The sequence below is a fragment of the Mirounga leonina genome, unplaced genomic scaffold (assembly GCF_011800145.1).
Source record: "Mirounga leonina isolate KUSES-001 unplaced genomic scaffold, KU_Mleo_1.0 Mir_174, whole genome shotgun sequence".
Classification (NCBI taxonomy): Eukaryota; Metazoa; Chordata; class Mammalia; order Carnivora; family Phocidae; genus Mirounga; species Mirounga leonina.
Window position 1 is genome coordinate 35249583 of NW_023270451.1, and position 16290 is coordinate 35265872.

General features: G+C 37.6%; 1 protein-coding gene across 17 annotated transcripts in view; it reads left to right on the forward strand.

Moving 5' to 3' along the window:
* HDAC9 (histone deacetylase 9) overlaps positions 1 to 16290 on the forward strand; it is an 899218-nt gene that overhangs the window by 545707 nt on the left and 337221 nt on the right. For 16 of the 17 annotated variants that reach the window (XM_035020691.1, XM_035020700.1, XM_035020693.1 and 13 more), the window contains one exon: positions 10454 to 13079. In XM_035020691.1, the coding sequence (XP_034876582.1) occupies positions 10454 to 10768 (315 nt within the window). In that variant the 3' untranslated portion in view covers positions 10769 to 13079. Of the gene's footprint in view, positions 1 to 10453; positions 13080 to 15276; positions 15280 to 16290 lie in introns of those variants that run through there. The other variant, XM_035020706.1, reaches the window with a different exon arrangement.

Consider the following 16290-nt stretch of genomic DNA (forward strand, 5'->3'; position numbering starts at 1 on the left):
GTTTGACTGATGTTGATTCCAGGCTGTTCAAAGGGAGAGGGAAGCTAAATAATTTGGTTGTTTCTCAACCTTGACAAATAGTTTCATTTGACAGGATGAAATAATTAAGTCTTACTAAGGAATTTTTAATAAAGCTAAGTGATTTGTGGACATGAAAACCACCAATGTGTGGCAGTCTCTTTGTTACAGATTTTGGTTGCTTATAAATTCCTAATTTTAGTTTTCTTCCCCTGTATCTTTCTGCCCTTTCTCTAAATACTTATGAAATCTGAGGGATTAGAGTAACCCTGAAATGTCATACGATCCCAGAGTATTCCCATTCCTTCAGGCAGAACTGCATCCAGGGCTAAGCTCCCATATCCTAAGTGCATCCTTACTCTCTTGCTATCAACTTAGTTGTATCAACCAACAATAAAAACTCACTTCTGAAAAATAATTTCCTGGCATGGAGTTGTTGATGGTGTTCCACAAAGATTTATTAGCAACCATTATGCTGCATGCTGAAAATGAAAATAAGGAAGGCATGTTCTTTCCTTTGAATGACCCATAGACCTGCAAACCGATCGTTCTAGTCAAAGAAAGTTCTATATAATGAATAGCTCATATGAAGTGCAGCATCTAGAATGCTTGATAACCTTTCTGAGAGAAGTGTATGATGTCCTGCAGAATTATTTATTAGTTTTGCAACTTTGGACAAAGTACTGAACCTCCTCATCCAATAATTCTCTAATCTGCATGTTTAGCGGTTTATAGTGAGGAATACATGAAAAGATGTACTGAAAGTGCTTTGTGAACACAGTAAGCACTACTGAACTCTAATGCAGTATTTCTATTCTTCTGAGCACTAATAGTTTATTTTCCTTATTCTGTTAATGAAAATGGTTGGTTGTCTTGAAGTGCTAAAATATTTCCAAGATACACATTTCCTACTAGCCTCAATCTTGCATCAAGCTACTTTGTTGTAAACCAAACCACTAAATTTTGTTCCAGCTTGAACCTTTGTATTCATCATGAAGCAGACCTTGTTTTCTCTTTAGAACAGTATTATGGTTAATTATTGAATTATTTAGTGAGGTATAATTTATACAGCAAAATGTATTCATTTTGTTGTACAATTCAGTGAGTTTTCACAAATGCCTATCGTCACATAATTACCACAGTTAAGATATAGAACAGTTCTCTCAACTTCCAAACTTGGCCTTGTGTTGCTCCTTTGTAGTCGATCCCTACCCCTACCTCCAAACCCTGGCAAAGTAGATGAATTTTTACCGTGTAGGGAACATAAAACAACTCACAAGTATGAAGGATGGTATATTTTAAGAGCAGGCAGACATCAGCTCTAAATGATCTAAGCCCTAGAATGTTTAAGTAAGAAGGGCCATAAGGGATTATTTTCAGAGGTCGTAGGCGGACACTCTGGACTGGATCCATTCCATTGAACTGCAGTCGTTGGCCTGCCTAGTATCTTAACAAGTATTTCAATTATTGGTCAATCTTTAAAAATAGAAAGATTTCAGATACAAACCTGGATTTCTGGCATTCTCTGAAAAATTGAAAATCTGGCTACACTGGCGCCCGCATTTCCATGTGGCAATTATTTTTTTCTGGGTTTTACTCTTGGTCATCCATTTTAAATAGGGCTTGTGCGCCTACCAAAGCAGGGGTTGATCAATGGGGAGAAAGGGAGATGTTTATGAATCAGTTGATTTGAAGATCATTGGCTTTGAGATCTTGTCTATTCTTTTTTTTTTTTTTTAAGATTATATTTATTTATTTGACAGAGAGAGACACAGAGAGCGAGGGAACACAAGCAGGGGGAATGGGAGAGGGAGAAGCAGGCTTCCCGCGGAGCAGGGAGCCCGACGCGGGGCTCGATCCCAGGACCCTGGGATCATGACCTGAGCCGAAGGCAGACGCTTAACGACTGAGCCACCCAGGCTCCCCGAGATCTTGTCTGTTCTGAGGCACAGTCCAAAATCACTGAGGGTGCCTTTCCTTAACTGTGCCTCTGTACATTACCCTTAAAAAGTAAAGAAAGAAAACTTTGAAAGAAAGTGTACTATCACCTGAAGATTGGAAAGGAGATTATCAGGGGAAAATCCTATTATGTAATAAAAAGACATAAAATTACACAGTGCTGTACAAGAAGGAAAAATAGCTCATTTGTGTTCTTGTTAAGTCTTGTTACACTCTCTTGCTGGGGATTTTATGTTCTGAAAGTCGATCTTCCTGTTTCTACTTTTGCCTGCCTCAATCCAATCTTCTGTAGCAGCCAGAGTAACCATTACAAATACAAATGAAATCATGTCAAGAGCTTGCTTAGGGGCGCCTGGGTGCCTCAGATGGTTATGCGTCTGCCTTCAGCTCGGGTCATGGGATCAAGTCCCTCGTTGGGCTCCCTGCTCAGCAGGGAGTCTGCTTCTCCCTCTCCCTCTGCTGCTCCCCCTGCTTGTGCTCTTTTGCTCTGTCAAATAAATAAAATCTTAAAAAAATAAAAAAGAGCTTGCTTAAAACTCCACAGTTGCTCTTTATTGTACATAGGATAAAATCCAAACATTTTTTTTGTGGCCTATAAGGCTGTCATGATCTGGCTCTCTCCCCCATCGCTGACCTCCTCTCCTATTCCCTTCCCTTACTTGCTGACCTCCAGCCACGCTGGCCTCCTCTCCAATCTGTGGGGAATGTCATTCCATCCCAGGAGTTGTGTTAGCCACTGTTCTGTATGCAGTGTTCAACCTCCAGATCTTCTCATGACTCCATCTTGGTATTGGAGTCTCTCTTAGCTCAAACCTCACCTCTTCCGAGGGTCCTTCCCTACCCATACAAATTAGACACAGACGCTCAGCCCTTTCCCCATTGTTCCCTACACATTAAGTTCCAATCTTGAGTTGCTTATTTTCTGCCTCTTCCTCTGAGGGGTTGCCTAACTGACTGCTCTTCTAAGGGTGTGGCATATAATAAGTGCTCAGTAAAAATTGTCTAATGAATGAAAGAGTAGGTGGGTAACTTTCTCAAACTCATGGGAAACACTGGAAGGAGGAAATTTATAGTATTCTTTCCAGAAGTTAACACTCGTTCAAGTTATTGAATTATGAGGATGTTTGGAAACCAGAAAAAGGATATTTTAATCGCAGGCATTGTTTTAGACAATCATTAAAGTTACGCAGATAAACACATTTTTATTAAGAATTCACTTTGTTCCTAGATTAGTTTTATATCTCTTCAATATTGGTAAGAAGGGACGTTTTTCAGTTTAGACTTTTAATTAGTGTGAATAATGAACCAATAGAAAATATTTTTCTCTTGTTATTTAGTTTTGGTTCTTCTGGCAATTTCCCTAAAATGCACAGAAGCGAAATGGCATGGGAGTATTTTGACTTGAGGCAGAGTTCTTCTCTAAGTAGACCTCTCAATTTGAAAGCCCTCCATGCTCTGCATGTTGTTTTTGAGAACAGTTGGTACATACCTCATCTATTTGTGATTTGAGACAGAATTTTATCATTGTTTTAAAATCTAGTTTCCTTGGAGCTTAAGGGAAAGGTTTCATTTTCCAAAAGAAGAATTTTGCATTTATTTAAAAGGAAAAAAAAAAAAGAACAAAAACTTGTGCCATTCCCCAAGTAAAATCTGTCTTCAAATCTGCGGCAAAATAAGAAAGTGATGAGTTGGGTTGAAGGTCACTTTGCATAGTTTAATAATCACATTCAAACACTTGTGCTTAATGGGTTGTTGACAATTTCAGAAAACCAGATGTCCATCAGAAACAGATTTACTCCTTATACACTCTTGTTCTTAGTTGCCATTCCAAATCTGAAGATACTTGTGGGGGCATGAAAGATCTTCTTGGGAAAGATTTAAAATGTGGAATTGAAAGATACTTTATTTGATAGCACTTATACTTAACGTTGACTTCCAGACTTTGTCAAACAGTGTGACTTGCACAGAGATGAGCTTGATGTGCTCGTGTGTAAAGGTTAGCAGCACAGCCTTTAAATATTATTTCATGAATTTTAAATCATTTACCAGTAGAATATATGATATTAACATGGAATACAAAACATCGAAATTAGGGATTTGCCATAATTACGAGCCTAGCAGGGATTGATAAGAACGGAATCGTAACACTTCAAGGTGTTAGAAACTTCAATAAATTATTGTATGTGGTCTTTAGAATGTCAGCGTGAGTGCGGGGAGTGTGTGTGTGTTACGAGGGCCAGAACGGTTGTAGATCGCCGGCACCGATCTTCAGTGTTTGGTACGATAGCAGGGAGAGCACGGGGAAACACTGACAGACCAGGAAGAGCACAGATGAAAGGGAAGAAGGAGAAGCACTCTCAGCTGGGTTCCCCACCGGAGTAACTCACCTGGTGTCAGACGAATGACACACGGTGTGTTTCACAGATGGGCCCTCGGCTGAGATTCACACAGGCTCGCACGTTTATCTGTCACACAGATGTTTTGTCTTGTTTTGTAGCCAGCAAGGCAGCCGCTCAGCTTTGCTGGGGGATCACCTCCAGATGTTCAACCACAGGGAGACTCTGCTACCCCACTGAGAGTAAGCAGACAACTCCTCCCTGCATCTGGGGCCACTCAGCGACAGGACAAATTAGAACAGGGTTAGCCCATGCTATCTTTGTAATGGTCACATTTGAAGTTCAAAAACGCATACGACACAACACAATCGGAATCCTGAATGTCTTCATAAATAGCCAGAAACTTACAAAAACAACATCAAGGAATTTTTTTTTTTAATTTAAAAAATCTAAAATGAGTTAAACCTGGCAGGCAGGTTTTCTGTGACTTTGGTCTGCAGATTTTTCTTGCTGATGTTAATTGCTAATTTTTCCACGCTGGCAAATTAGCTTGCTTAAACAAAAACAGCTTTAGTCAAATACCCTTATTCCAGGTATTTAACTCCTTTTCTGCATTTGTATTTTGCAAAACTGTCTCCCGGAGATCCCATTTATCACTTTTGTATTTTATGAAACTTTGCAAAAGAGCATGTTTTATTTCAGAGATGGTGAAAAAGTGGTAGTTATTGTTCATGTAGACGTTGTCATTTGCTTCATAACCTGGGAAGGAAAGTGTCAACACGCTGTTACTAAGCATCAATTAAGCTTTCAGGTATTTAGCAAAAAAGATGATCGAGAGAGAAACAAGGACAAATCCTAGATTTTTGACCCATGCAATTGGGTATTGCTGTTCACTCAGATGAGAAAATTAGGTGAGCAAGAGGAGAATAAAGGTCTTCTTTGAGCTATTTCAAATTTATGATACCTATTAGGTATTCTAGATCTAAGGGAAGATGTTATTAAGGACACAGCTGAATATGCAAGTTTGGAGCTCGGGGAGACATTGGAATTATTTATATTAATTCAGTTGTCATCAGAACATAGCTGTTTCAGAGTAGAATGCAAACTGGAAGGGTATAAAACAGTTCTAGGTTTCTACTCTTTTTTTTTTTTTTTTTTTGGAGATGGCTCAGCTTCTCTTGGACATGAAATTCCTTCTTTATAAAATAAGGGTTTGAAGAATGTTACTAGAAATTTTCCAATGACTACATTTTATATGTATATGATCTCCGCTCGTAAGTTACTGTTTTATGTCAAGAAACATTTCTTTTACAAACCATCAAGGAATTCTGCCCTTGGAAGATCATTTTGCCATTTGGCCGTCTTGCCCAGTTATCATAGCATTATTCATTCTGGCACTTTTCTCCCTCATGTTTCCTTTACTACATCACAAGTGTAGAGGAAGCCAAAGGAACTGACTAGAACAAATGGCATTGTTTCTTTATTGCACACTGAAAATTGTTAATATATGTATCTATGTCAGTGAGATTGTAAATACTGACCAAAACTGATACATGGACTAAATGATGAGATTTCTGGGTCCGTCTGTGACCTCAGAAATACATTAACAGGTCAGATTTCAGAAGGTGTTTTGTTAAAATGTATGTATGATATATTCTGTGAACACTCAGCATTTGGTCACTATTAGAGATTTTCTTGGACCTATTTGCTATCTATGGGAAATTATATTCCAGGAAATTAGCGCACAGTTTGTCTGGTCTTTAGCTGTAGTGATATCAGTCTCTTACTTTCAAAGATGCTATGATTGTGTCTTGGTGCCCTTTGTGAGGTGCTTTACCCTCACTGACACCTATTAATATCCTAATTAAATTAAAATTAAACTGGATTTGGCATGAATGCAGTCATTACTGACTTTAACAGGAGAGATTTTAGTCAAATAGTGTGGATGAAAGACTTGTTGGCATGAATTCTAAAGAGAATGGGCAAAGAGAAATGAAGACAGTAAAGAGTGATAACTCAAGGAGTTTTGCTGTGAAGGGAGGTACATAATGGTGTTGGTGGGGGGAGCAAGGGAGGTTTTATTTAAGATGGATTATCATTTTGAAAATGCACACATACGAATATTCCAGCAGAGAGGGGAAATGTGTGTTGGAGGACAGAGTGGATCATTACAGGAGTGGATAGGATCCAGACCCTAAGCCGAGGGATTGCCTGAGATAAGAGTGAAAACATCGCCTTCAGAAGAATAGACATCGTGTTCAGAAGAATGGGACAGCTTGGTAAATGCGATGGTAGCAGGATGTTGAGTTTCCCTTCAGAGGCTTCTATTTCTCAGTGAAATAATAAGCACAGGTATCAGCAGGGAGTGAAGAAAAGGTCTGGATTTTAGAGGTTGGAGGAGAGAGGAGGTAGTTTGAAATTGTCATTGTGAAAGAGTGGGAGTGAATTAACTAGAGAAATGTGGTAGGATTGCCAGACAGCACCAAGGGCCCTTTTGAGGGTTTTGCTCACGAATCTAAAGAGAAACATTCAGCATGATTGTAATTCGTTTGTTTCCTAGCTTATTAAGCTGCTTGGGTTTGGCAGAGATGTGGTATTAACCAAGGTTGGAAGTCTTACTTTTCCAGTAAAACCCATATTCAAAAGGGCAGGGGAGTTGAAGACAATGTAAGGGAGTGAATAAAAAAAAAAAAGACTTCTTTATTTGAGAGAGAGAGAGAGCAGGGGGAGGGGCAAGGAGAGAGGGAGAGAGGGAGAGAAAGTGTCTCAAGCAGATTCCCTCTAAGGGTGGAGCCCCACATGGGGCATAATCCCAGGACCCTGAGATCATGATCTGAGCCGAAATCATGAGTCAGACACTTAACCAACTGAGCCACCCAGGCGGCCCAAGAGAGTGATTTTTAATGATAGAGAATGAAGCCTAGTCCAGCAAGGAGGGATGTGCAGGGGGGTGGGGTGGTGAGGGGGAGTGGTGGGCAGCGAAAATGTGTTAGGCTCAATCACTTAGAGGACCCTCTGGAGCTGAGGAGTGGTTGGGGTCAGAATATTCTGAGAATGAGCCAGAAGGAAGTCATGTTTGAAACCAATTAAGGAAAGTGTACAGCTACCATTAAAGACCAGGGCTAGGGTATGATCACAGCTTTGGGTGCTGAGGTAGAGCAGAGAAAAAGACCACTGGATGTGAGGAAGTCAAGGTACTGAGGGGCCATGTTGGGACGGGGACTGGGAAGGAGAGGAATAGCAATATACGTTTCCTATTTTTACCGCTCAGGGCTTTCCTTTTACTTAGCAGGCGGTATCTGCACTTTCCTCTTGGTTATTAAATACTCCCCATATCAAACTTCCAGAAGCTATGGAAGTTGCAGAATCATTCCTTAGTAAGCAGGGACTTTTGATGTGACATTTCCTGGACAGTGGTCACGTGTTCCCTGGTGGACCTTTCATGAATGGCCCCTCAGTTCCTGTCTCATGGCCACACATCCCACATGGTTTTCTTCTCTATTCCTCACAGAGGTTCTTATGTGCAGGAACTTCTGAACGCCTCCCAGAGGTGTCTGCTTGACGCATATGTGTCCTTGGCCCACCAACTCTGATGTGCTAGCTCCCATGAATTTTTCCAGCTAAGCTTGGGTAGCGAGAGGGAAAAGTTCTACAGCTCACCAAGCATCCATCCAGAAGATGAACTGCAGCAATCTGCTTGCAGATCATCCCTCTGAGGGGCTCTTGCAGCTTCCTTCACCTGACTAGTGCCTTTCCTTAGATAAATCTCTTCTCCCCACAAGAATCTGTTCTGCTCTTGTACATCACACCTAAGGGGAGCGATAGAGGTTAAGGGTTGACTTATGAGCTCTCTCTCTGGAGAATGGGTGGATACTTGTCACCCAAAGTCCCTATTCCTGGTGTCCCAGCTCAAATTGGGACTTTTCCATTAAAATCCTGCCTGTTTTCTATGGTGTCACGTGTTCTTTTTCTAACAGCTAATTAGATGGGATCCTACAGTTGTATAATCAAAGTTCAGGAATATTACATTGTCTCTTTTCTCCAAAATCTCAGCAGTGTGCAAGGTATAATGTATTTATGTTATGAAGAGCTAATTAGCATTGGTACAAAAGTCCTGCAAATAGTTCCCTAAGAAGTACTTAGAGACATTTAAAGCATGGTGGGTTGATTGTTCTTATGCTCACAGCCCAGGAACAATAGATGTTAGATTGTAAGCACAAAGGAAATTAATATTTAAATTTGCCTTCTTCATTTTGACATAAAGTTTGATATATATTCTCTTAGCTTGATTATGTCTAATTTAAGATTGGTGATTACATTTTATTTATGGTTTTTCCTACATTGTGTTTTATTTCTTTAGAATCTTATTTTCAACCCAAACATGTTATATTATAAACTGTGTCACTCTCTCCAACATCATCTTCTAGCATTCTCCCCACTTTCTTGTGCTCAAACCCCACTGGCCTTTCATGTACTCCAACACACTGGACTCCCTTTTCCAGCGCATATACTGTGCCTTTGGCCAGAAATGCTCTCTACCCTTATTCAACCCCTCACACACATGTAACTAATGTCTCCTCCTTTTCTATCCTTCCTCTTTCTTGTCTCAGCTTAAACATAGCACCCTCTCAGTGAAAGCTCCCTTAAGCACCCCCAGTTCCACTCCTGTGCCAACTAGTGGGTACTCTTACAACACCCTGTGCTTCTGCCCATTTCATTTACCATACTTGAAAATAAGAATAAATTTATTTATCTTCTTGGTTCCTTTCTAACACACTAAACTCTAAGCTCTATGAGGGCAAGGTGATGGCTGTTTTCCCAATGCTTAGCATGGTGTCTTGAACACAGTTGACACTCTATAAATATTTGTTGCACAAATGAACGAAAACCCCCAATAATTTTACCGACCGTGAAATTGAAGGGTTTCGTCAGTGTATGCACAGCCATCTGAGGTTATGTGACCTGGAAGTCTGTAAGCCTAAAAAAGGGGAAAACACCCTTCAGAGTTGGAGTACTTAAATATTCTAAGTCTAAGCATGTGTTTAGTCTTAAAAACATGGGTGTGTGGGCGAGGTAAGCTTAACTGCACCAAGAGAAATTGGTATTCATGATTTTAGCGGTTGTATTCTAAGTGTGCTGTGCATTAACAATATTTGGCATGTTGCTTACATGGGCACTGACTTAACAGAAAACTCCAGTCGCTTTTGGAACCACAGCTCAAGCTCTGCCGATGATCCGTCACTGGGGTCATTGTGAATCAAAACGAGATCTGCTGTGACACGAAATCATCTTGAGAATTTTACCCCGTTTACTGAGCTCTTATACCATGATACTTTGCTGTTGTTTAAGTTAAATCTGTTCTCGTTTTTTTTTAAATCATTGAGCAGTTAATTCATATACTTCTGAAGATAAAGTCCAATTTAATTTATAAAATAAAGAAAAGGTCTAAATAATAGCTTTCAAATGAAAAATAATTCCTTCTTTGCTATCATTTCATTTGGATATGTTCATAAAACATTTCTAGTGCTATGACAATTTTTTTTAAATCCCACATCTTTTAAAAGTTTAGGATTTCAGAATCAATATTTCCGTGTTTTACCGGTATATATAAGAAGATGTTTTATCATTTGACCATTCAAGGTATCGGAAAATTAGATAGGCGAGGCCTTAGCATTTGTGCTCGTATTTTATAGCGATTGACATTTGTCAAAAAATGAGATTGTGGAAGTTTTTCATTAATTCCATTACATTTTCTCCTTTGAGAGAAAATATTCTCAGGTTTATTTGGGTTAAATTGTCTCAGTACAAACTACTTGTAAAAGTTCCATGGTTCCCATTGAAAACGCTTATTTACCTTTTCCCCACCATTTTCTGAGTGCGTTCAAGAGTAATCCCTGAAAAAAAGCACTCAGAGACCCCGTTCTCTGCCTCCCACTCCAACACAATACGGCAAGGATGGGACTGCTTCAGATGTGGTATCACTGAGAAGTTTGTGGTATAGAAATTCATTCTGCAATTGACATCCAGAAACTAGAAACCAAACCGTACTGAAGTAGAGTCATTAGAAATAAAAGTGTATTTTGCTTCTCTGTTACCACCAAAAACTATTGAATTTTGAACCCCTGAACACTCTCTTCTAGCTGCTTTCGAAATCTATTGAACAACTGAAGCAACCAGGCAGTCACCTGGAGGAAGCAGAGGAAGAGCTTCAGGGGGACCAGGCGATGCAGGAAGACAGAGCGCCCTCTAGTGGCAACAGCACTAGGAGCGACAGCAGTGCTTGTGTGGATGACACACTGGGACAAGTTGGGGCAGTGAAGGTCAAGGAGGAGCCGGTGGACAGTGATGAAGATGCTCAGATCCAGGAAATGGAATCTGGGGAGCAGGCTGCTTTTATGCAACAGGTAATAGGCAAAGATTTAGCTCCAGGATTTGTAATTAAAGTCATTATCTGAATATGAGATGCATTGCTGGTTTTGGTAAATGGATATTATTTCCTATCTGTTTATATTTCTGAATGATTTGATTTTAGTGGTTAAGGATTCTACTTAATGCAGATATATCTATATAGAGATTTCTCTATATACTGATTTCTATATAGATATCAAGGTTTCATTGAAACTCCACTGGTAAGGAAATACTTGTTACACTAAAATTATACTACATAAGTATACAAGTAATTAATAGGCTTTAAATTCATCTCAAAGCCTGCTACACCAATTACTTCTAAGGAAAATGAACTCACTGTTGTTTTTAGTTTATCTGTTGAGATCAGCGACTGCTGGATATAGTCACCCAGTCTGATCAATGAAACATTCTATTAGTTCTTGATTTTTTTTTTGATATGTAGAATTCAATTTTCACATTGTTGTACATAATGTATCATACTACAGTCTTGAACACTGTTAAAGGTAGTCTGCCCCTTCCTTCCTCTCTCTTTTTGTTAAGTTAAATGTTCTGGTTACCACGCCAACAGTCCTTAGGTTATTGTATAGATTGCAATTGAAAATATTAGGAATAGAGGTGGTTTTAAATATATAGATTGCAAAGTACAGCACTATTTTAAATATTACATTATGTCTCACCTAGCACTGCTCATTTTACTTTTATCTTGTGTTATTTGATGACACTGTCTATTGAAAAAGATCGAACGAAGCCGATGTAGATACCGGCCAGAAGTAATGTGCAGCATTATGGTCCAAACAGATACTATACGCTATCTACAGTTGTAGAAAACACAGTAATGGTATGATGATTATCTGATACGAAGTCCCAGTCACGTTTAAAAGAAGAAGGTGCATCATATTCTATAATCCTATCATTAGGATCTCTTAGGTAGAATTCCATAATGACTCGTTTTGGCAAATAAGAACTTAGGAAAGTTAGGCTCAACAACAGAATCTACTTGTATATAATGCACCTTCAGAAGGACTGTGTCCTTTGATGCTATGAAATGCAAACAACTTTGAAGGCAACAGAAGACTCTGTTTATTTAAGTCCGTTCTTTGTCAGGTTCCTGCTGTTCTCCTACAGAAAACTGATTCTATGAGGCTGAACAGGAAATGCCTTGTGGAAACAGGAAGTCCAAGTGATTCATGTAACGAGGAATGTAGGGGAAAAAAAAAAGGAGGATAGTGTTTTACTCTTTCTGTTTTTAAAGGGCACTCTATGAATTGATTTATTGTCTAAGAAAATAACACCGCAAGTAGGGAAATTGTTAAGGAAGCTTTTCACTGGAACATTTCCTTCATACTCCCTTTTGATATGTTTACCTTGTTTTATAGGTTTACTTTTGTTAAGCTAGTTAAAGATTCCTTGTATTAAGACCCCTTTAATATGGATAATCCAAATTGACCTAGAATCTTTGTGAGGTTTTTTTCTATTAAAATATTTATATTTCTAAATCCAAGGTATTTTAAGGTGTAGTATCCTGTTTCAAAGGAGATATAGCGATTTTGCCAAATGTAGACATTGTAACAACTGTATGTTATTGGCACGTGTTGTTTACATTTTGCTGTGACATTTAAAAATATTTCTTAAAAAAAGGTCACTGCTAAAGATACATTATCCTTTTTTAAAAAGTCTCCATTCAAATTAAATTAATATAACTAGAAGTTAGAAAGTTTAAAACTTTTCCATATAATGAAAGTCCTTCTGTTAATTTGACAAATAGCTATAATAGGGCAACTTTTCCTATTACCACCGTATTTTGGTTAGTATATTCCTTAAGATTAAAATGACTTTTTGTCAGTTGTTTTGCATTAAAAATATGGCATTCCTAAGATAAAATTGTATATTTTTTCCATCTCATAAATATTCATTTTCTTTAAAGTCTTTTTTCAATCTCATAAAAAAGGGATAGTGCATCTTTTAAAATACATTTTATTTGGGGAGGAACATGTGGCTGAGCAGACTTTTGTATAATATTACTTCAAAGATATGTAATCACAAACAAAAAAAAAACTATTTTTTATAATGTCATTTGAGAGAGCTTCATCAGTACAGTTGGTGGACATTAATTGTTTGAATTTGATAGTCTTTGAATTTAATCAAGAAACTACCTGGAACCAGTGAAAAAGAAAGCTGGACTTAATTCATCTTAGAATTAATTGATAAATGTCTCTTTTCAAATCTACTGTATTTATTATAATTTACACCCTTGAAGGTGATCTCTTGTTTTGTGTTGTAAATATATTGTTTGTATGTTTCCTTCTTGCCTTCTGTTATAAGTCTCTTCCTTTCTCAAATAAAGTTTTTTTTAAAAGATCCCCTTTCATACATTTGGCTTTGTGTAAACTTGATATACTTAATCGGATCTGAAGCTCATGCGCTAGGTCTCATATACCAAAATATATTGCCATTCATTGTTGAAACAAGAAAATGAAGATATTTTGAGCAGTTATTCTTCATGCCATTAAAAATAATAAACCCAACAATGATTTTAAACTATTTATGTCAGCTATTATCAAATAGCAAACACATGTAAAATTTGTTGCCTTTTCCGTTTCCCAGTGTGGCCTCTTTTTCATGATATGTTATCATGTTGGATGTCAACTTCCAAATATAAAATTTTACATAAATAAATGTTAATTCCTAACTTTGCTCAACTTAAAAAATTATTTTTAAAAAGGTTAACATAATCCCTCCAATGCAACAAGCACTCAATAAATATCAAAATAAATAATTTTCCTTGTATCATAATAATTTTATCTGATACAGTGACAGCCTGACCTACAAGTATAAAGTAACAGCACATAAACGTAAAGAGAAAAAAAAACTAATTAAATGACCTCCCCTTCTATGGAAACGATTATTATAATACTAGTATAAAGAATAAGGGGCCTGGCTCAGGTAAAGGAAAGCGGGCCATAGACATTCCTGCGCCATGACATACCCAGCTCTTCTTCTGGTCAGTTGCTAGCAGAACTTCCATCAGTCAATACTTCATAATGTGTTACTGTGTTTTTGTTCCCTTAAACTAAACTTTAATAGCATCATACAAATTAAAATTATTCTAAATCACAGCATATTGTGTTAGATTATTGAGAATTCTGGAGCTAATATCATTGACTATTACAAAATGGATTATCATTCCATAATACCATAAACCTGATAATTTGGTCAGAGTTGTGGGAATACCATTAGCTATAATTTCCTAAAAATTGCCTTTGGACTTTTATAAACTTGATTAACTTGGTACCAGAGATCCTCAAAAAAAGAGTTGGAGGAACCAATTAGATAATGGTTTTATACTGTATATCTGATTTTTGAAGTGTAAAGTGGATGTTTCAATAAGAAGTATCAATCTCATGTTAAGAACTTTCTCTTCAGGAAAATATTTTTTGCCAGGACTTGCAATAAATAAACCTTAGACTTCCTGTTCTGGCAGTAAAAATCCACCTTCTCATTGGTAAAGGTGGTTGCTGAAATGGAGACTGTTAACTTTTCATAAATTTGAAAAAGTTGTCTATAAGAAATTTTTTACTTTGTTTTATACTTTTTTTCTCTAAAGGATGTTGAAAAGGAATTCAGACACTAACCATTTTTTTTGAAACCTAGTACTCAATGGATGTATAGGTAGACAACAGTATTTTTTTAATTTGGCATTTCTTTGTGAATTTTTTCAATAATGGAAGCACAGAACTGTGGGTATACAATTGTGAACTAACAATGGTAAATAATCAAGGTCTACAAATTATAACCAATTATAATCAAGAACTTGGAGATGCAAGAGAAGGAATTTGAGAGGTAGATTACCATTCCCTTTATTATTGATAATTCCTCCATCCGGATTTTAAAAGTGTGAGAGAGCAATCAAAGAATTCTGGCAAATAAAACAAGATATTGGGAATGTGACTTTTTAGAACTTCTTGATTTAGATTTGAAAGGTTTTCTAATTTCGTAATTTAACCTTCTTTAAGGCTTATAAACTGTAAGGTTTAGACAATGCAACCTTTTGGGACCATCTTGATTTACAAAAAGATTTTCACTTTTAACTATTGGAAACTTACATGTCTAGCAACTCATTTAGTCCTCACAACAATTTTATGGGGTAGATATTGTTGTCTCATTGTAGAGATGAGGGCACTGGGGCAAAAAAAAATGTTAAATAAGGTCAAGGTCACCCAATTAGTGACAGTCTAGCTCTAATTTGAACCCAGGCACTCTGGCACCAGAGTCCTTATTCTCTCCCTTTACTACCACACAGAATTTATGCAATTCTTTTCATGTGTCCAGGTTTATTAAATCATCAGTTCTCTCTCTCTCCCTCCCCCCATCAGCATTTCCAAACTGTTTTGAATCAATTTTCTCTTAATCATTGCTATAAAGTAGGAGATTAGGACTTTTTTTTTTTTTTTTTTTTTTTGTCTAATGCCTAGATGAGCAATATCATCCTTGGACACATGATGTTCATCCATTTTGAATCATGAAAATTTGTGAGTTTCTTTTTTTCTGCCCAGAGCCAGTCTTAGGAAGGGGTGAAACAGAATGCCTGCACTTGGGGTTAACTTTCTGGGGGGAGAGAAGGAGAAAAGATTTCAGCTAGGTCACAGCTGTCCTTTGCCACTTACCTTCATTCCCCAACCAAAGCCAAATACCTATTTCTAAGCAGTTAGGATGCTGCCTTTTAAAACCTTTTTTGACCTATTGAGGGTGCACTTGATAATCATTCTGACCTAAAATAGTCTGTATAAAATGTTGGGAAAAGGAAAAATAGAGACATTTGTCTTGAGTTCTTGTCTTCCTAGGTGATTTTTCACTTGAAAGATGCATAAAAATCCTCTTGAGAGAAGTCATTGGCAATTCGGATTCTGACCACACCTACCAGAGGTTCTGATTCTGTTGTCCTGACAGAGAGCCCAGGAGTCTACATTTTTCAACAGATAATGTTGTGGAGCTGTCCAGGGGCTCTAAACCACTTCCTGAAGTATAGCCTGACTTTTAATAGCTTTTACCTAAGCTCCTTGGACTCTTCCTTCACAGTTTCCAAAATAGACTATCTCTTACTTCTCGTATATTGTTTCATCTGCATTTTAACTCAGCTATAGGTTATTCTCACTATATTTACTGCTATTACTGCTGTGATAGTATCTGTTCTTTTGTTTTATTTCTCTCTTCTCATTTAAACAGTTGTTCAGCTTGTTGACAGAGTATTCACCAAGACTTGGCAATTTATTTTTCTTCACAAGTTCTGAGCTATTTGTTGCACATTGTTTTTTGTTTTTGTGTTTTTATTGAGATAAAATGCATAGGACATAAAATTTACCATTTTACCCATTTTAGAGTATATAATTCAGTGGATTTTGGTATATTCATGATGCTATGCCACCATCACTACTATCTAATTCCAGAATATTCTCATCAACTCAAAGAAATCCTGTGGCAATTAAGCAATCACTCCCCAATCTCTCCTCCCTCCCACCCCTGGCAACCACTCACAACTATTTTGTGTCTCTGTGGATTTGCCTATTGTGGA